The 20,452-nt window shown below is 44.2% G+C and overlaps 1 protein-coding gene across 1 annotated transcript in view; it reads right to left on the bottom strand.

Annotated features, from left to right (window-relative positions):
- Positions 1–361: 361 nt before the first annotated feature.
- Positions 362–20,452, bottom strand: part of LOC139815546 (uncharacterized) — a 38,616-nt gene continuing 18,525 nt past the window's right edge. Inside the window, exons 5-9 of the mRNA XM_071782523.1 lie at positions 19,206–19,644; positions 18,661–18,761; positions 8,029–17,718; positions 7,110–7,549; positions 362–5,238 (exon numbers count right to left, since the gene is read on the bottom strand). Of these exons, the coding sequence (XP_071638624.1) occupies positions 1,818–5,238; positions 7,110–7,549; positions 8,029–17,718; positions 18,661–18,761; positions 19,206–19,644 (14,091 nt within the window). The 3' untranslated portion in view covers positions 362–1,817. The remainder of the gene's footprint in view (positions 5,239–7,109; positions 7,550–8,028; positions 17,719–18,660; positions 18,762–19,205; positions 19,645–20,452) is intronic.

Genomic DNA, 20,452 nt, shown 5'->3' with positions numbered 1-20,452 from the left:
CGCGTTATTCCCTAGCGTTCAAACAGCCATAAAACGGCAGTGTTGCCGCGCCATTTAAATTTAAAGGGACATTTCTGCGTGTGACGACACTGCTTGGACATTTAAAAAAAAGAACGTGCCAAATTTGAATTAGAGTAGAAAAATTGTGTAATTTAAAGAGAAAGATTTAATAAGCAAATAAATAAAAAATTAATCTCTATGAAAAATCAGATATAATAAAATCATAAAATAATATATTTTTGATAGAGAAATACTATATTATTTATAAAGCGCGATGCAAATTTTCCTTTCGAATAAAAATATATCGAAACTTATACATTTAAATAGATCTTTCCTTTCTTATTTAAATAAAAAGACGGAATTGTCGAATAATTTTATTTTTCTTTGCAATCCTTATATTACAAAACATACTTTTCCAGACGCATTGAAAATATGCTCTATTTACATTGGGTCGTCGCCTAGTTTTGTGCTAAAGATTTCTTCTTTTTAATCTTTACAGAAATAATATTAATTACTATTTCGCATAGGCTTTCGTATTATATATGTATATATATAATTATATATATTTTATATAATATATATTATAATTATATATATAACATTATATATCATATTATACATATACAATTTTATATATATATTATGATATATATACATATATGATTATGGCAGTACATTTACATTTAAAGTCTATAACCGTTTGTTTTTTTTCTGTCACTTGCTTATAACATATACAACATTTTTTTTCATAATATATGAAAATCTACATACTTATGTCCTATGTGCACGAGGCGAGTATGAAAGGAAAAGAAACTAATATTCGCGTTTCATGCATTAATAAAGCATATCCGTATCTCCGTGGACCGCGTGTCCACGTGGCTTCACGGCCGGCCGCGCACGCAAGCTTGAGATCTAGAAAAATTCGTAAAAATAACGTGAAAAAGGTCAAGAAAGATTCCGCTCGTTCGTAGCGAGCGCTTAAGCCCCCCGAACATGGTACTTTTGTCTCGAGACAACATTTTATCCGAGAAATTCTTTCTCTTTTTACTTCATTCATTGCGATATGTAAGAATACGTACGAACATGTAAGAATATGCAAGAATACGAAGAAATACGTTTTACGAATCACGAAAAAAGCTGGTAGAAGCTGTGGCTAAACTCGATTGGACCCGATTTTACGTTGTCCTTTTCCTAAATAAGCGACTGTGACTGGTTTCCCCCCGTTTCTTCACCTCACCCGTTTTCTCTCTCGCGGGAGACTCCCCTACGTACAACTAAACGTTACAAATGTCCTAGTATTGTCTAAGAGTGCTTTCTCACTTTCCGCTACTTCTCACGTTCAGTCTATATCTTCCGGTATTTATAAGAGCTCGAATTTTTTTTATTTATACATGCATATTTTTCTTAGAATCGAAACGGGGGAGGATAACTCTTCTAATCTCTAATCTCTAACGCCAAGCAACTATGTACATTTTATATCTTCTTTTTTTTTCCTCCTTCACGCCTGAATCACTTCCACTCGCTCAACACACTCGCTAAGAAACATGAAAAAACGAAGAAACAAAGATCGAACACAACAAATACTTTTTCATAGATCGCACTTGTCTCCACCACACACTGCTTCTATTTACCCAGACAGATCCACCACGAATAATCATGGAAGATACAGAACGTAAATTCTCATTAAAGAGAAACGTAGAGATGGTCTCCACTTTCTCGTCTTCACAGTTTTACATATTTATTCTATAATAGAGAGGATGACGTAGTCTATCGCGCCCGTCGCGCGGATTTGATCGGGTTTAATCGTGAAACACGTATCAAGAGGTGCTGTTCCGATGCTTCTTGCTCTTCGCCTTGCCGGGCTCGAATTCGTCCTCGCTCCTACGTCGCTTCTCCTTCAGCTGCTTCTCCATCGCCAGCATCGTTATCATCCGCTTGTGGGAGTCGCCCACTATCCATCCGTGCTGCTCCTGCCGATCGTCCTCCTCCTCCTCGGGCGCCGGGGTCGGCTCCGGCGCCTCCTCCTCGTCGCTCGAACTGGACCAATAGTATAGCTGAAGGGCAGCGGTGCGTTTCCGGCGGCCGATCGCAACCCCGACGCCTTCCTCGACCTTGTTCCACGACTTGGTAGTCTTTAGCTCCTCGTCGTCCGAGTCGCGCTTCCCGCTGGATGACCTGCGTTCCTTAGTGTCCTTGTTGCCCGCGGACGTCTTCTTGGATTTCTCCGCGGTTGGCTCCTTGCTCCTCTTACTCGTCGGGGTCTTTTCGTTCTCGGATTTGAAAACTTTCTTCGACTTCGCTGGCGATTTCGGGGGTCTCTTTCGTTTTGGTGAGATTGACGGGTGGCCGTTATTCTCCGTGTTACTCTCCGTAGTAGAGAAAGCGCGGTCTGATTTGTGATTGTCCTCTGAGCCGTCGAGTGAAGACTGACCCATGCACCACATGTCAATAAGTTCATCTCCAGTTTTTTTATGCTTTTCCTTTGTCGGAATCTTTCCGTTCTCGGATTTGGAAACTTTCTTCGACTTCGCGGGCGATTTCGGGGGTCTCTTTCGTTTTGGTGAGATTGACGGGTGGCCGTTATTCTCCGTGTTACTCTCCGTAGTAGAGAAAGAGCGGTCCGATTTGCCGTGATTGTCCTCTGAGCCGTCGAGTGAAGACTGACCCATGCACCACATGTCAATAAGTTCATCTCCAGTTTTTTTATGCTTTTCCTTCGTCGGAATCTTTCCGTTCTCGGATTTGGAAACTTTCTTCGACTTCGCGGGCGATTTCGAGGGTCTCTTTCGTTTTGGTGAGGTTGACCGGTGGCCGTTGTTCTCCGTGTTACTCTCCGTAGTAGAGCTAGAGCGGTCCGATTTGTGATTGTCCTCTGAGTCGTCGAGTGAAGACTGACCCATGCACCACATGTCAATAAGTTCATCTCCAGTTTTTTTATGCTTTTCCTTCGTCTGATGTTTCTTTCTTTGAATCTGTTCGGAAACGGCTGTCTCCATGGCATCGGTATTCGAGACAGTATCATCCGCGCTGTGTGCGAGACTCTCTTTTCTCTTGCCGACCTCTCGAAGAATTTCCTCTTCGATCGCTTTCTGTTCCTTGGCAATCATCTGTTCGTGCTTCTTCTCGAGATACCTCTCCTTCCTCTTCTCCTTCGACTCCCTCTTCTTACGCGACTTGTCGTGATCGCTACCTTTCCTGCTGCTATCTCTCACGTACAACTCCTCATCCGAGCTGCTTATTTCCGCCAGCAGACCTTGCTTGCCTATCGCGCACTTCCTTTGTCTTCTGGTCGGCTGAAATTCCAGGAGTATCCGCTCTTGCTCCTCTCGCAGTTTGTCTAACTGTTGTTGCTTTCGTTTTTTCGATTCCTGCACCTTTCTGCTGAGGAACACGTGAAGAGGAAGATTGTGATCGGATTCTTTTTGCGGTTTCTCGTTGCTGGACAGTTTCTCGGGCAAAGCCGGAACATCGTCGTCTGCTTCTTCCTTTTCATCTCGCATCTCTATAGGACTCAAACGTTTGTTCTCCATCTCCTCATTAATAACGCCATCGTTAAAAGCGTCGTCCATAGTACCGTTGACGATATTGTTTTTCGCACGTACACTCTCAGTTTTCGGATCGAGATTCTCGTGCCGATCGAGGAGATCTAAAGCTTCTTCCAAGGAAATCAGTTCATTCTCCGTACAATCGTCTTTCGCGTTTGTGGAAGTAAGTTTCGTCTGCAAAGTTGCATCCAATGCATGCGTTTCAGCTCTGTTCTTCACTTCTTCGACGGTCGGCTTTTCGTTCTCTTCGATCTCTGTCTCCGCATCCGAGCTATCTTCTCTATACAAATCGTCCAGCTCAAACGTTCTCTCGTATTGATTATCCGCATCGTCATCGCTGTTCCTCGCCTCGTCGGTCATCTTCCTCTCGTCTATCACCAACGAATGATCCGACATTTCCGACTCTGATTTCACGCCGTCGTGATCGTTCTTCATAGCATCTTTCTGTACCTGCACTTGATTCCAATCGCTTGCGATTTGATCCTCGTTGTCGAATTCGGATTCGTTGACCACGCGTCGATCGTCTGCCTCGTCGATGTTGACGCCGAACAATTTCTTCGGACCCTTTCTCGATTTTGACGAACGTTGCTCGTTCGCGATCGCGTAATCGACGTCGTCCCACTCGTACTCGCTCTCGGACGACGTCGACAACTCCGCGAAGAGGTTCTGCTTGCCCTTCGAGCACGAGCGTTGACTCTTCGAAATGCCAACGCCGATGTCTTCCGTCTTAGCTGCCGTCCTGAACTCGTCCGAGCTGTCGTTCTCGTACCACGCGTTTCTCGCTCGCTTCTTCGAGCCTTTACCTCGTTTCTTGATCTTGCCGGATTGCTTGGAGCCCTGCTCTACGGTCCGTTTCACGCGTTGGTGCTTTCTTTCCACGAATTCGTCCATTGGTCCGGTAATCGGCTCGGCGACCCGCTGCTGCTGTTGTTCCTCGCTCTGGAATGACTTCAGGGCGCCCTTCGTCTTTGGCGCAAACTTCTCCAGCTCCTGGAATTTACGGTTGATCATAGCGTCCAACTTCGTGTCCGTGACGTAATTCGTCTTGCCGTTCTCTAAGACGGCATCCAAGTCCCCGTCGACATTCTTCATCCTCGACCAGTTGGTCTCGAAACTCTTCTCGACTTGGCTCCTGTAGGACAACACGCTACCCAGAGTGGGCGCCATTTGACTCTCCTCCTCGTCGAACTCGTACACGTCCTTTATCCTCTCCGACTCCCCTTTCCGGTCGAGAGAATCGCGACGTTTCTTCTTTTCTGCTAAACCGCCATAGTGTTCGCTCCTACGAATCAGCGGGAACTCCGGCTGCTGCTGTTTCCTGTTCTTCTTCGACTTGCGTTGCTTCTGCACGTTCAACTCAACGAACGCAGCCTTCGAGCGTTCCTGCTCCTTTCTGTCGTTTATCTCCTTCTTGCGCTCGAACAACTCCTTGATCGGGTTCCTCGTCTTCTTCGTTAGCGAATTCCTTGATGTTACCGTCGAGTCCTTCGCCAGCCTCTTTGGGGAAATCGGGGTGTCTTTGGTCGCCACCGCCGCCGCTGCTGCTGCAGCTGCAGCTGCCGCCGCGACCGCCGCCGCGACCATCTTCACCGACTGATGATTTCTGCCGCTGTTCGCGGTATCCACCGGCGACGTGGAGGTCGGAGCTCGGGCGCAGGCCAATTCCGCTAGCAGCTTCATCGGAGCGGAACCGCTGCGGAATAAAATTGGTTTATAACAGCTTTATTAAATGAGATTGTTCATACATCGATAAACGATACAGCGCGATTCATTATTAAACCCACGCGTGATCATGTGGTTAATTGCATAGAAAATATGGTCGCGTAGAGATGATTGTGATCATCTATTAAAAGCTACTGCATTCTTGATGGCTTGTTATACAAGTTTTAATTGGATTAACGACAATGAAAGAAACAAGCGAGAAATTATTTTTTAACAGTATTTTTAGTCAACGGTATATCGGTGAATAAAATATGAAATTGAAGAATGTGTATGTTTGTAAAGGGTTTAATAGAGTAATTAGATTTAATAATAAACGCGCATTGTTATTCGGTCAATCACCGCAGCGAATAAAGTCGAGTATAGCAAACAAACAAGAACATTCTATATCGTTATTGTACACACACACACACAGTTATAATAATATATCATATAAAATTATTTAATGAACTCTCATAGATTGCACGAAACGAAAAATGTTGTAACCAATAACAAATTATAAAAAATAAATCTGACACATGAAGTACATAATAAATATCAATCCTTAATCATTTAACTCCAATAAAAGTTTCTTTTTTTAAACGGAGTCGATACAAATTATGGAATCTGTATTAATTGACATAATTGTGGAAATATCCCTTTATTTCATTTCCGGAGGCTATAGGAAAGGTGCACTTAGATATTCTCTTTCTTCAAATAAAAATTCCTGGGAAAACGGTGTTTGCTAGTAAATAAATTAGCAGGATAATGAACGTGGGGTACGATAGTGCTCCCTACATGCCACATATCAAGTTCCATGTATCATCAAGGCGCTACACGTCGGTGCTGTTGTGGGAGAGATCGTCCATCGCGTACGGAGTGGAGTGACGAAAGCGGATCAATACGCAACGCGAACGAATGGGCATCGTTCGACGATGGTTTCTCGACCGTCCTTAGTGAAAATCGAGCCTCGACACGCTCGAATAATTGCATTCCGAATGAAGAAGGCAGACTGGCAGAGGGAACAAATAACATTCGCCAGAGTATTACGGGTTGTATGCGTTTTACGTAACGTCGCTCGACACAGCTCGATTCAAGCCCTGCGGGAAGACAATCACCCGACGCAACAGTCGGGTCACGGGGATTTTTTTTCCAGGAAAAATCCGACTGTCCTCTACGCGCCAATCATACGCTACATCTAGTTTAGCGTAATCGAAGAATCGGGTGAAAACAAAACGTATGGCCGCGCGGCCAGATAAACGAGCAATCAACAGGTGTTGAGCCGATGCGAAACTGAAAAATACGCTTTGATACGCGCGAGCCGTCCTGCAAAATAGAGCGAGATATTTTTAATCACCTAGCTCGGCGTTTCGTCACATATGCGTTCTATTAATCTCTGAATGTCTTTCCGCGCTTTCATATCAAAATGGGATTTTGAAGAAACGTATTTAAAATATTAGGCATGTCCGTACACATAGCATCATAAAAATAGGATAATAAGCTGAGCTCTCTTGTGAATTATATAGGAGAACAAATCGTCAAGTTTATACTTAGCGGAAAAAAAAAACAAGATTCTGGTATCAGTAATTTGTAAGTCTGTAAACGACAGCTGGTCAAGAAAATTTCGCGAGTTTATTCACGAAGTACGAAGTATGAATTTAAAGAATCTTCGTCTTCCCCGAGTTCAGAATCTCATCAAACTTATCAAACTTATCCACGCCCAACTGGAAAGCTCATTATTATAACGTACTTCTTACGCTGATAGAATATTAATTTGTTTTCTTGAAACTATTCACTATACGATCACACAACGAAAATATTTATAGTGCAGATTTGATGCATAAATTTAAGTATCGAGATACTCACTTATGATCATGCTTGCCGTTGCTGTGCAACAAGTTGGATAGCGCCTTATGTAGACCGCCTAGAGTCGAGTTCACCTTGTTCTTGTGTCCCGGCGAGGTCTCCTGCTCTCTATTCGACACGACCGACGTTGATAGCTGTTCGTGTTCGTGAATACTCGACGAGTACGAGTTTCCAACACTGTCTCGCTTGTCGTCGTCAGGATGATCGTTGTCGTTGATTTTCTGGCCGAATGTGCTGGCTATCAGATTCTCGCTCTCCCTCATGCGCTGCTGGATCTTATCTCGCAGTTTGTTATTGTGTTCGAATGCTACGTCCAAACTGTCCTCATAACCAAGATTGTCAACTCGCGATGCATCCGGACTGGCCGATCTGCTCGATCGTTCGCTGCCACGCGTTCGATAGCTTCTATCGTGGCTGTTGCACATCTCCTCGCCGAGCAACTAGAATTTCCAAGCGATATATATACCTCACATTATGTACTTTTCATTATAATTCTGTTTAATTTTAAAAAAGATTAATGTAATTTTTGATCAAATGATTTATATGTATCAAATACATTGATCTTTTTAATTAACTTTATAGCAAAGCATATTTAAAACTTATAACTCTATTTATCCGAAACCTGAAGTTAATCCTTTCGCCAATTAATCAAATCACAATTTGATAGCAAAAAATTTATTTAATCTATTAAATAAATATATAGTCAAATTTTAAACGATTTCGTGATTTACCGTTGATCAATCGCTGAAAGATTTATATTTATTTAATTATCATATCACTAAATAGCTCAGATCAAACGGATAATAACACATTTGTTTTGTATATACGGGATAATTGGCTCATTAAAATATAATTAATAATTCATCAATTATATCGATAATTTATTCAAGCGTAAAAATTTCCAACGTATAATACTCACTTGATTCACTGACTCCAGAAGACTACCGAGACTGTTTTGGCTCTCCACGTCCCTCCATCGGTCTCTGTTGACCCTGAATCCCTGCGGTTGATCGTCCCGTTTATGATATGACTCCGTGTGGTCCAGCTTAATCTTCTTCGCACCTCTCAGCTCGTTCTCGCTGGTGGCCTTCAATCTCGAGCAACACTCCACGAAGAGCTCCTCGTCGAAGTTGAGGATCTTGCCTTGCCGCGGCTCCATCGTCGACTCGATCTCCCGCGGCACATCCAACGCGTTGTCCTCGATCGCGTCTGTGGGCGCGATCGTCACCACATCCGATCTGTGACCCGACGACGGCGATCTAATGATGATCTTCTCTCCGGAAAATTCGTTAGGGTTCGTCTTCCTGGAATTATCCTCGTGCGTTATACGTTCCTCCTCCTCTTCCTCCTCTTCGCCGTCTTCCTCTTCCTCCTCCTCCTCCTCCTCTTCCTCGTTGGAGCTGTTCTCTATCGAGCTATCGGGAGTCTCGCGAGCGTAGAACGGCGACATTCTTTGTCGCCCGAGATCGTTGTCGCTCTCTTCCTCCTCCTCGTCGTTGTCATCGGACTTTCGATTCGTCTGAGAATTTCCATCGAAATCGGTCAATTGATTCTTTATTATTGATCCTTCGGCCGCTAAACTGCTGCAACTGTGCGACGATATCGCAGACTCTTCGTCTTTTCGTCCAATTTCCTTCTCGGTCGGCTGATCATCCTCCTGATTGAATTCTAGGTTTCTCGCTGACCGTTTCCAATCTTCGTTGACGATCCCTTTTTTGTTCTTCCTGGTTGACCGATCTGAATGTGCTAGCAAATTATTTTGATCTTTATTCGTGTGTTTCGAAACAACCGAGTCGCCATAGAAGGACTCATAAGCATTATCCTTGATCGAAGTTTTCGAACGATTTCTCGATTCATTTGTAGATCGTGTCGTTTGATCGTTTTGCGTTTCGTCCTTCGTTTCCTGATCTCTCGAAGGAATTGACAGATCGTTATCGGAGTCTCTTAGAACCTTCCTGTTCGTTTTCGTCTTACTTATTTTAATCACGTTAGAATCCTGTCTTCTGCAATTGTTCGAGTCCTTCTTGAGCCTCCCGCGTCCACTGTGCACCCCGCTCTGTTCCCGATCCGTCAAACTGGCGTTTTTCCAAGCGTCCTCATCCTTTTGTTTAACGCTCTTCAAATTGTCCGAACGATTCAAGTTTTTAGGTTCGTAAAACTCACTCTCCTGCTCGTTAGAAATCCGGCGCGTCTCGTCGAGATCCTGATAGTCGGAAAGGTACGATGAAGTCTCGTGGTCGAATGCTCTCCAGATCCTCTCGCCGGCTCTGGTCTTGCTCTCCCTCCGTCTGTGCTTGAACACATTGGACTGCGATGGCGAGGAAGAACGCTCGTCCTGCTTTTTACGATGGCTGGAACTATTCTTCGACTTTCCGTGAGCGTCGTGATCGACTCGAAGACTCTCCCAGTTTTCGGAGGTCAAATTCTTATCCTTCGTCCGTTCCTTAGTCGTTTCCTTTTCATGGTGTCTCCTCGTTTCCTTGTCCTTATCGTTCAATTCATTGTTAATCTGATCGTTCGTTCCCTTAATCTTGTCGTCTTCCGAAACAGTCGGCGACTCGTCATCGAAGGTTCTCAGGATCTTCTCGTCCGCCCTGATCTTGCTCTCTCTGTGTCTCCGCTTGGCCGGATTGATGGGCGACTCGATGCGATCCTCGGATATCGATTCGACATCCTTCTCTCGTTTCTTCCGATTCTTCGCCTTCCCGTGAGCCTCACTACCGAACTTGTCGTTTCCTTTCTTTCTGGGTGATCGATCGGTGTCCTTCTTCGTTTCGGAGCCAGGGTGACACCTCTTCTCCTTTTTGTGCCTGTTCTCGGGGAACTTTGTCGGTCCGCGCAGGTAGGATCTCGCTTCGGAAGCACTCCTGGACATGTCCGAGTCGTCTTCTGACCGTGACACCCAGTCGTTCAGCACTTCCTTCACCTTGTCCGCTTTCTCGCCGCCGAACACTCGGCCGAACACGCTCTTCACGATCTTGCTCTTGCTCGAAGCAACGGATTCGATCCCGTCATCATCGTTCTCGCTGTCGCTCGACAGTTCAGCGATTTTGACTTTTTTCCTTCTGCCCTTGGACGTTTTCGGTCTTTTGCGATCGATTTCTCGTTCCTTACTCGTCGACTTTCTGGATAATTTCTTGTTAGATGATTCTAGTCGAGACGTCTTTTCGTCGCAAATGCTATCATTCTCTAATTTATCTATTACTTTCTGAGATTCGTGGGAGCTTGCGACGGGAAGAGATTTATCGTCAGTGACTAAAGCTTCGTCCTCGCTATTTTCCGATCCTGAAAGCTTTGCTTCGGGAACTTCTTCGGGGAATTCTTCTTCTAATTTTGTTAGTTTCTCTTCCGAGATGTCTGCTAGTTTCTGAACCTTGAAGCTCTCATCGTCGTCGGTTGCTTTTGATTCAACCGATCTCAAATCGTCGATCGGTACCTGTTCGGTAATTTGCGGAGACAGCTCGGCTGAAGACTCGGTCGTTAGATTCATTAAAATATTCACGCTCGTATCGTCATTATGTTTGTCTTCTAGCACACATTTTGCATCATCAACAGACGTATTTATTTCTGATGGCATCGATATTTCGACTTTTTCTGATGGAATGTCGAAGGTAAGCGTATTCTTGCAATTCTCTACGAGTACGGTATCGTCTGCTTCAATATCCGTAGATTCTATTCTCTGCGCCATTTGATCTTCGGAAACGCTCGGCTCGGTGCTTCGAGCCTCTTCAGCATTTAATAAATCTTTCTTCGTTTCCGATAAACTCGATTCCGGAGCGTGTTCTTGAACGGCGGGCGAAGACTCCGCGTTCGGTATCAAAGAACCGATCGATGCAATTTCTTCGATAATCGTTTTGGAACGCGATTCAGTCGCGTCTGTCTCTTCTTTCACTTCATCGTGATTTGATTTCGTCGATTCGGAAGCACTCGAATTATCTGCTTGTACTGAAGAGTTGTTTGGTATAGGATTCTTCCTAGGCCTGCCCCTGCTCCGTTTAGAAGGCCGGGCACTTGCATCAATATGTGGCGTCTTGTCGGCCTCGTCAAGACGCTCTTTGGTATGCGAATCTAATTTTTGATCCTCGATTTTTGATTCGTCAAGATTGTCCGTAGCAACAACATCATTTTCATTAACTTCGGGTTTTGTGTGAGCTGAAGCGATACCGGAATTCGGAACAATTCGATTCTTAAGCCTCGGTCTGCCACGTTTCCTTTTCTTAGTATCGTTCGTCGTGTCTGTCTTTGATTTTGAGACTTCCGCATCCTGCGGATTCTTATCTTCGGTGTCAACGCGCGTCTTCTCCCGTAATACATTCTTGTTTGTTTCCTCTTCCACTTCGTCTTGTCCCTTTTGCGCGTCATGATTACTTTCTATTTCGTCACTATTAATCTCCATAGAGGTGTCCATAAAATATACATCAGCTTCGACGTCAGATTCCTCGTAATGCTGGATGTTTCTACTTCTTCTAGGTCTTAGGCTGAAACGATTCGTCTCGGTTGAAGCTGAAGTCTCTTCTTTTCCCTCATTATCCACTTTGGAGAGCTTTCTCAGCGTTCTCCTCGTGGTCCTGGATTCTGTTCGTTGTTCAGCTTTTGCATCGATATCACATGCTGATTTTGAACTTGTTTCTTCATTCGAAGATTTAACAATTAATTCCGACTGATTCTTTATTTCATCAATATTTACACATTTATTAGAAACATTTTCAACCTTTTCCACTGTTTCCATTGTTTCTTTTGTCAAAGTACGGTCGCAAGATGGCGAGGAAATTCGTACGACGTCGTTAGTTGGTTTTGAAAGCTTATCCGAGTCGATTTTAGATTTTTCCAATTCGGGGGAGTCCAAGATCAAATGTTCCTCCGCTAGATTCCTCTTCTTCGACTTGTTCCGCTTCTTGTCAGCGTTCTTGCCTCGTACCGATTCCTCCTGCTGCTTTTTGACGGGCTTGATCGGCGTCGACGACAACATCGGTTCATCCGGTGTCACATGATCGGTCAGAACATACTCGTCATGACTCATATTCTCGGTGATCTTGCAAATCTCTTCGTCCAGCAGTTTATCTTCCAACATCTGTCTTGTGTTTCCAAGATCCACCAGAGGCTTCGTCGATTCCGCGCTAGCTACGTAAGGAATGTAACTCTCGTCTGGTTCCAAAGACTTTCGGACGATTTCATGAGACCGAGCGTCTTCTGGAACGCTCTCCGTCTGTTGATCGTTCTCTTGATCGTTACTCTTCCATTCGTCATCGTATTCTTCAGCATTCTCCGATGTACTGCTGTCAACAGGCTCGATTTTCTCCTTGGTGGATTTTGTCAATTGCGATAGATGCGACTGCGACAACGTATGTTTCTTCAGGGAGCTCTTGCGGGTGAAGCTGGTGGCGCACACGTCGCAGAAAAATCTCGCCGCCTCCTTCGTTAGCTTCTTCCGCTTCTCCACGATCAGGATCTCGCCGGTCTTTGTGTGCACGACCACGAAGTTGCCAGCCGCACGTTTCTTCGGAGTGACTGGATTATCCGGAGAATCATTATTCGATGCCGGTCGTTCCAAGGTAGCGCACGAATCTTTGTCCTCCATATCATCCGTTGGCTTGTCTGCGCCTTCGTTTTGCAGATCCGAAGATTTTTCAGCGAGTTCGAACTCTCGTTCGATGTTCTCCAACGCTTCCGTATTTTCTAATGAAGCTTGGATGTCCATCGGAATGTCGATGTCGTCCGCGTCGGAGAGATCAAGATGCTCGTCGAGCAACGATCTGGTTTTGCTCGTCTTCCTTTTCGCGTTTTGCTTATCGCTCTTCAACGTTATCGAATCTGTGAGAGAAACATCGTCTCGCGCGTTATCGTCAGCTACCGTCTCCTCTTTTTTCTTCTTCTTCGCGAATCGCTTCTTCCTGAAGTAGCTGGACTCGCTGACACACGAGCTCTCGGACAGGTCGTCCGTGCTTTCGGCACCCTGACTTCGAGTGCTGGAATCAGCAAGGTCCTCGCTCGACAGCTGTGTCTTTTTCTTGAACATAGATCTCGTCTTGGTTGAAGGTGGAGTAAGCCCGATCGAACCTGAAGAACTCGATCTTTCGAGCCTCTTCGTGCTCGATTCTTCTACACGTTTCTCCGTTTCTTCTTGTTCTTCGACTTTCTCTTCGACCAAGTTGGACATCTCGCTGTTCTCCGCAAGTTCCTCGCTCGCCCGAAATTCTTCGGGAATGCTTCCGCCGTTAAAGCGACCATCCTCGGGCTGCGATTTCTTCTTCGGTCCTCGTTTCTTCCCGCTCTGCAGCAGATCCTTTACTTCCGGTATTTTGAAGTTCTCCAAACTAGCCGATAATTGCTTGTTAGAATCTGCGATGCTGGATTCGTCATTGCGTTTCGAAGCAACTTCGACAGGCTTGTCTTCCGATAGTTCTAGATGCTCATCGGCCAATGACTTTTTCTTCGCGCCACGTTTTTTCGTTGTTTTTAAAGGCGTCGAATTGACAAGACCTGAATCGTTTGTATTTTGTGTCTCTTTATGTTTTCCAGACATTTCCATTGAATACAATAATTTTTCTAAAGGAACGTCCAAGTCTTCGCTAGTGGTCCCAATTTTTGTCGGTTGTACATCAGTTGATTCCGAAGATTGTTCTATCACAATAGACGATGAAAATAATACATTTTCTGTCTCGTCAGTCAGTTTTACGGAAGTTTGGAGAGTATCTGTCGCCTCATCTATCGAAGAAGTTAAGGCAGGTTGCGATTTTCTCTTTGATGTACGTTTAGACGAAGGCTCCTTCGTATCAGTTTGATCCTTTTTCTGTGTCTTATTCGCAGATTTTCCACATTCAACGGTTTTCTCTGAAGATAATATCGAAAAATCAGCGCTTTTCTCAACCAGTTCTGTCGATCGAACATCGTTTACAACAGCATTTTTGTTGGAAATTATTTTGTCAAGGGATTCTTCAAGATTTACCGTTAATTTCGCATTTTCACAAGTTACTTCTGGAAGATCGGTGAATTTTTCTAAACTCGATTCATCATTAGCTTTTGTGAGGTCCTTCTCTAAACTCGATGATTTCAAATCATCCTTGATGATTTCGTATTCGCTGCATTGAAGCGACATCGACCTCTCAATTTCGGTATCTGCGTTTGAAGTCTCCACAATGCTGCTATCTTCTTTTGAAAATTCATTTCCAACATTGGACGTGTCTTTAGACGTGATGATGTCGCTCAGCCGGAGTTCCTTCTGCACATCTTCTTCAGCGCAATCTTCGACGATTTCTAATGGTCTCTTTTTACGTTTCTTAGAGCTTGCGTTCTCCAATGATCTTTTCCTGGATTTTCTCCTGGATTTCGTAACTCTTCCCTTTCTTTCGAGTTTTTCTAAGTTTTCTTTTTGCGTAATTAACGGATGCGAAATTGAAGTATCGGTAGGACTTTTATTTGGAATTTCTATTGAAATAACTGCTTCTTTATTCGTTATCAATTTATTCCCGTAAGATTCAACATGTGATTCCTCAACAGAAGGCATTGCATCATTCATCTTTCTGTCCACATCATCGTCGCTCTTCATCTCAACATCTGAAACATCACTTACTTTAGTTTGATTCTCGCTTTGCGTTTCAGTCTTTGTCGCCAAGTTTTCCTCGAGATTGTCTGAAGCATCTAAAGAATCTGTTGAATGTTTGGAAATCGTACTCTCGACATTGGTTTTGTCGTTTTCCAACGCTTGGATTTCAGAATCGATTGCCGATAGTTCCTTATCAGTGGGTGTAATTGTCGCACTGTTATCTTTGTTGTTTTTCGAGACATGGCTTGCCTCATCAGAATTTGCATTCTCCGCGTTATCAGCCAAGGTAGGTGATCCGACCTCATCGAGAATGCTGGTCAACTCATCGGCCGCAGTGTCAAGCAAAGAACCTACCTCACCTTCTAGCAGAGCGTCCTTCTGCTTGGCTATTTTCGACACAATTTTCTCTAAGAAAGAGCCCTTGCCCTTGGGTTTTCTTCTGGACAGATCAAGGATGATATCGTTGGCTGGCGAACACGCTTTAACAGTTGTGACTTTCGACGATACGTCGACGAAGACATTCTCGACCTGCGTCTCATCAGGACAAGCATTCTTCTCATCGTCTGCGTGAGAAGTGTCGGTCGTGCTCGTCGCCGTAACGGCTTCGTTCTCCGTGGATTCTTCTTCGCTCTTGGCGAGGATCGACAGCTCGCTGAATGCTGAGTCCACCGCGGTCACCTCGCCACCGCTTGGTTGTTGCGCGCTTCCGTTTCGCGCTACCCTGTCCGGATTATCCAGACTGGTCTGAACCGTGAGCACCTGTACGTTCTGCTGCGCTTCTATGGGAATATTCATGCCTTCCGTCAGAATACCGATGACGTTGTTCAAGGATCTCTTCCTCGACGACTTCTCGCGGCGCGCGCCCCACGTCTTTTTAGGTCTTCCTACTTTCACCTTGGTGTGAACGTTCACGGGAGTTTCCAACGAGTTTTCTTTACCGCTGTCGATGGACAGGTTGCTCGTCTCCGACTGCAAGTGACTCAAATTGATATTCACTACCGTCGAGTCTAAGCGATCATCGGAATTTTTATCACTTTCGTCTTCATTATCCTTCTTACAGACCTTATCAAGCTCCTTCTCGGCTTCCTTTTCGATCGACATAACATTTTCGTTGCTGTTCTGTTCTTCGGACGTGCGCGTGTTAGTCTCTTTATCTTCGTCGATCGATCTACGGCTGCGACGTTTCCCCAGCAAGCCACTGCCTTTCCGGGAGCTATCGCTTGCGACTTCCAAAGTAGGCTCACTTTTGGCATCGCTCAATGATCCTCTCGTTTGTCTGCCATCAGTTTTACCTTCCACATCGGGATTGTCAACCGCAATCTCCTTCGTTTTTGCTGTTCTGTCTCTTTTACCCTGTTGACTTCTTTCGTTTTGCGCCGCATTAGCATTCGCGTTAGACGAATCTTTTTCTAGATTCGTTTTTGCCATCTTATCGTCGCTCTTTTTCCTGGACGATTTTCTAAACGCTTCAGTCTTCTCCTTCTTGCTCGTGCCCTTCAATCCATCCGATTCGTCATCGAGTTCCCGCGGACTCCTGTCGTTCACTTGAAGTATTTTCGATCTTGGTGTCGATTGCCTCAGGCTGCGTTTCGAGTCGTTAGACGCGAGTTCCAGTGTACTCAAAAGATCCTCCTTGCTAGCCGAACCCAGCAGTTTCTTCACCTCGAATGGAATATCCGACAATTTCACGGAATCTTTATCCATTCTGGTTTTCGAGTTGCTCCGAGTTTCCTTCGTTACTTCTTCCTTCCTCAATCTAGAATCTTTTTTGGCGATTGTCTCTCTCTTTGACGTTTCTTCTTTGCTATTTTCGCTGCTATTAGCACTAACCGATAAACTCTTTCTACCTTTTATTTTATCATCTTTTAACACCGCTGAGTTATTTTTGGAAACTTTGTTTTCTTCAACTATATTAATCTTCTTTTGCTTTGCTATGTTTTTCGTTTTCTCCTTTGGCTTTCTTCCTCTCGTTGATTTTTGCACTTTTTTGCTTTTTTCAGAAACAGCCTCGAGATCGGTATTAGCCTCGACATTACCCTCTTTCTCCTTCAAAACGTACTTTCGGGATGTCTTTTGATCCTGAAGAGATCCCGACGACGTCACTGGCGACAAGATAGGCAGATCGTTCGCCGACTTATCGACATATTCCTCGTTGGAGGAAACGATCTGCACGACTGGTTCCAAAGTCGGCATCTTGTCACTATCCGACGATAGCCGAGTGACTCTTCGTGGCAGCTGGACCTCGGTTTTCTTCAACTTCTGCGTCGCTTTCAGCTTAGGCTTGATTTCAATCGAGTCCGCCTTGTGTTTCTCGTCGTCCGTTTTTGTTTCCGATTTCGCTGACAAACCCTTGTTCGGATTGCGGGCAAACTTACCGTCCTGCGTTCGTAACTGCGATTTTGCCTTAAGAGAGGCATTCAAGGAAGCCACCGGATCCACGAAACGCCTTCTCTTCAGTATGCCTTGCGTCGATTTATTTTTGCTCCTTACTCCAGGAGTCGTCGACATTTTCTTGCTGTCGAGACCACCCTCGTCTTTGTCAATCGCTCTCGGCGTCGTCCTTGCATTCTTTGGTGTACTCTTTGGGGAGGATGTCTCCTCGCCTTCGCCCTTCGTCTCGGATGCAGTGCCATTCCTGAACTTCGCGAACTTACTCATCGCTTTTGCCAACTTGTTACCGCTTTTGCTTTGAAGTTGCGGGTTCTTCACGTTCCTCCTCTTACCGAGAACTTTAGGTCGTCCAACGGGTCTCGGTCGAGCAGTTCTATCACTCTGATCCGAAGTTTTGCTGGTCGCCTTCGACGAACCTTCGTTCACCTCTTTGGCATCCTTCTTACCCTCGTTCTCGATTTCGGTGCTTTTCTCGCCATCGCCGTCGGATTTCTTCTCGGTCTCGTGACACTTCCTCACGACGCTCTCGATCACCGCGGCGATGTTGTCGCTTCGACAGCGATTCCGCTGAATCGACTTGGCGTTCTTCAGCAGTTTGTTCCTCAGGGCGGCTTTGTTACGTGAGATTCGGGACGAGCTGTCGCCGATTATGCGAGGCCTCGTTCTGGTCTGCACCTGTTTCAACAAAGCCCAAAGATGTCGCTACAGCTTTTGCGGTGATAAATTCTTTTTCGTTGCCATTGAGACAGAATTCTAAGCTTTTGTCTTCAAGAAGTTAATAACATTTTATCTTACACTTTTATTTACAATTTACTTTTGCAACAATAAGGATAAAAAAGCATGTTGAAGCAAGAAATCTAGCGTTTTTATCGAAAAAAAAGTAAAACGAATACAACGGCAGCATAAAAATCACCCTGCCTGCGCGAATGTGTGCACGATCATGGGAATGTATACTTCGACGAGCGCGTATGTCAACTAATCGATGCCTCCGCTCGTGTGCGACGAGGCGCGCAAGGCAATAACGCTCTATCATTATTTCGACGAGTCTCGAGTTTTTCATGATTTTCTCCCTCAATTATTTGGCATATTCGCGCCGTCCAAGCTTTGACCGACTATACGACATTTCGTTGTTTACGTAATTTATCTTGATAATACACAAAATTATGTCAAACCATATCTACGATTTCAATCGGTCTCGTTTATCATTTACCGTTTACGCCGATTTTTCTGCCCGTAGGGAATTATAAAGAATTGAGTGACTTTCTCGGATAATGAGAATTTAAATGTAATTGGAAGTAATTATTGACGATCGAGACGACAGATTGAGGAAGACGTACGTTCTAAGTAGCTTTTCATTGAGCAATTTTAATTTTAGTATTACGACATGTATGATTTTCATCGAAATGGTTCAGAAGGATAATATCAAACTGTATTACCATAAAATCTCTATAAAAAGTCCATTAAGATATTAATGAGATAGATATTACACTGTCGACGTTCTAATTAAATCAGTCGGCTATTATAATCACCCTTTATGGTTCTAATATCGACCCAATTTTGATCGAGTGTGTTATTGAGGCAAAGCTAGTCATTGTTCCGCGCTATTAAATTACTTACGTTACGAAGTCGGCCCTGCGATCGCATCATGCTGTCCTGCAGAACCTTCCTCGTGGCTCTTTTAGGCGGCAGATTGGCTAGCATTTTCTGGATGCTTTCGCCTGAGAACAAATTCGAGCGATCGATCGTGAAGATACTGCAACGACTTGTAAATTTCATCTTAATATCTAAGATTAATATCTAAGATAATTAAAACTTGGTAAATCTCTTGGTGAATAAGTTCATTTAAGTTCCTCTTCTGGCAATGAAATTTGAAGATCGTAAGCGAAGATCACATGCATTACACTTCAGACACCTTTTATCGATACTTTTTAATTTGCGACTCATGTAATATTATGTAAAAAAGGTAATATATTTTATCAGAAAATAATCTACGCCGTAAAAAGCGCATCATCTTTTTAATCTACTTCTTCTTGTATCTTTGATCCGTTTCCTGTATCTTATTTGTTTATTCGTGTAAAGTACGTGAGATAAGAAGCTGACATGGAAAGTTAGAGTGCCTCCACGCGAAACTTTATCATATTGAAAACAAATTTCGTTCTTACGGTCGCTTGGCCGGACTCTAGGACCGGTTGATGTCTGCTTCTCCTTGAATCGCTCCACATGAATAACCCGTGGCTGTGTCTGCGAGTTCTGTATGTTTCTCTTCGGGCCGCGCTGACGCCGTCGACGGCTGCGACTACCGAACGGCCGCCATTTACACTTCTTCTTGCCGCTACCGGTGAGGCCGAGCAACCAGGCCTGATCGCCACCGCACTCCAGCATGTGGCGATGTAGCTCGCCCAAGTTCGGGCAGCCCTTGGCGCACTTGGTGCACACCATCTCCGTGAGGGAAGCGTCGCGTGCCGCGTCGGTGGGCGCGTCTCGTCCCGGCAAATAAAGATGCTTATAGTGCTCGCGTTGATCGCCAACCAGGTCGAAGTGCGAGCACAGAACGCGCGGATGCGTGGAAGCCTTATGATCCTCCATCTCCTTCAGCGTCACCTGCACAGAAACATCGACGGTTCAGGTCGCATTTCCGTTTCGTTTCGTCTCTCGATCGATTTCAAATACACCGTGTTTTAATTCTTGTAAACTGGATTAACGCGGCACAGCAAAATATTATACGGTTTCCTTTATTCGATTTTTTCCTCGATAATGCAAAGAAGATAAATAAGTTATTTTTATATTGCTAAGAAAAACGAGTTTTATTCTGATTCAGTTAGATTTATTAGATAAATCATGCATTTCGTTTTATATATAGATAAGTGAATAGACTACAGTAGAGACAAAGTCACGAATGAGTCGGTGATTTGGAAAGCTCGCTGCGAATGCTTACCACTCGTATGTATCGCACAAATGTCAAAGATCAAGTACGTTACTTGATAAATTATCTAGACCGCGCTCGCACCAATTAAAATGCACCATTTGCAACACAGTAAAAACTAAAATAATCTCAAAATCATATACCACTCAAAACTTGCTTATCTTTTATAATTTATGGGTTTTTAATCTCTTGTAGTCGCTATATCCGGAATTTGTTATTTCCTTAAATAATATCTTGGATTAAGAAATTTGGAATATCAAAATTAAATAATTAAACGTTCTGCTTACACGCCCTACAATGTTAAAACAGAAATTTTATATTTCTCACACAAAACGCTTTATAAAAGAACGGTTGACAGTTTTATAAAGTAATAAAAAAGTTGATAATACGTCAAAATGACCGCGATCACATCGGCTGACGTTTTAATTATTGCAAGAAATAATAAAACGCTGAGGAAACAAGAGATAGAGAAGTAACACTTGCATT

Source organism: Temnothorax longispinosus, chromosome 7, assembly GCF_030848805.1.
Source record: "Temnothorax longispinosus isolate EJ_2023e chromosome 7, Tlon_JGU_v1, whole genome shotgun sequence".
Lineage (NCBI taxonomy): Eukaryota > Metazoa > Arthropoda > Insecta > Hymenoptera > Formicidae > Temnothorax > Temnothorax longispinosus.
Note: the sequence above shows the minus strand (reverse complement) of the source record. Positions and strands in the feature narration are given on the sequence as shown.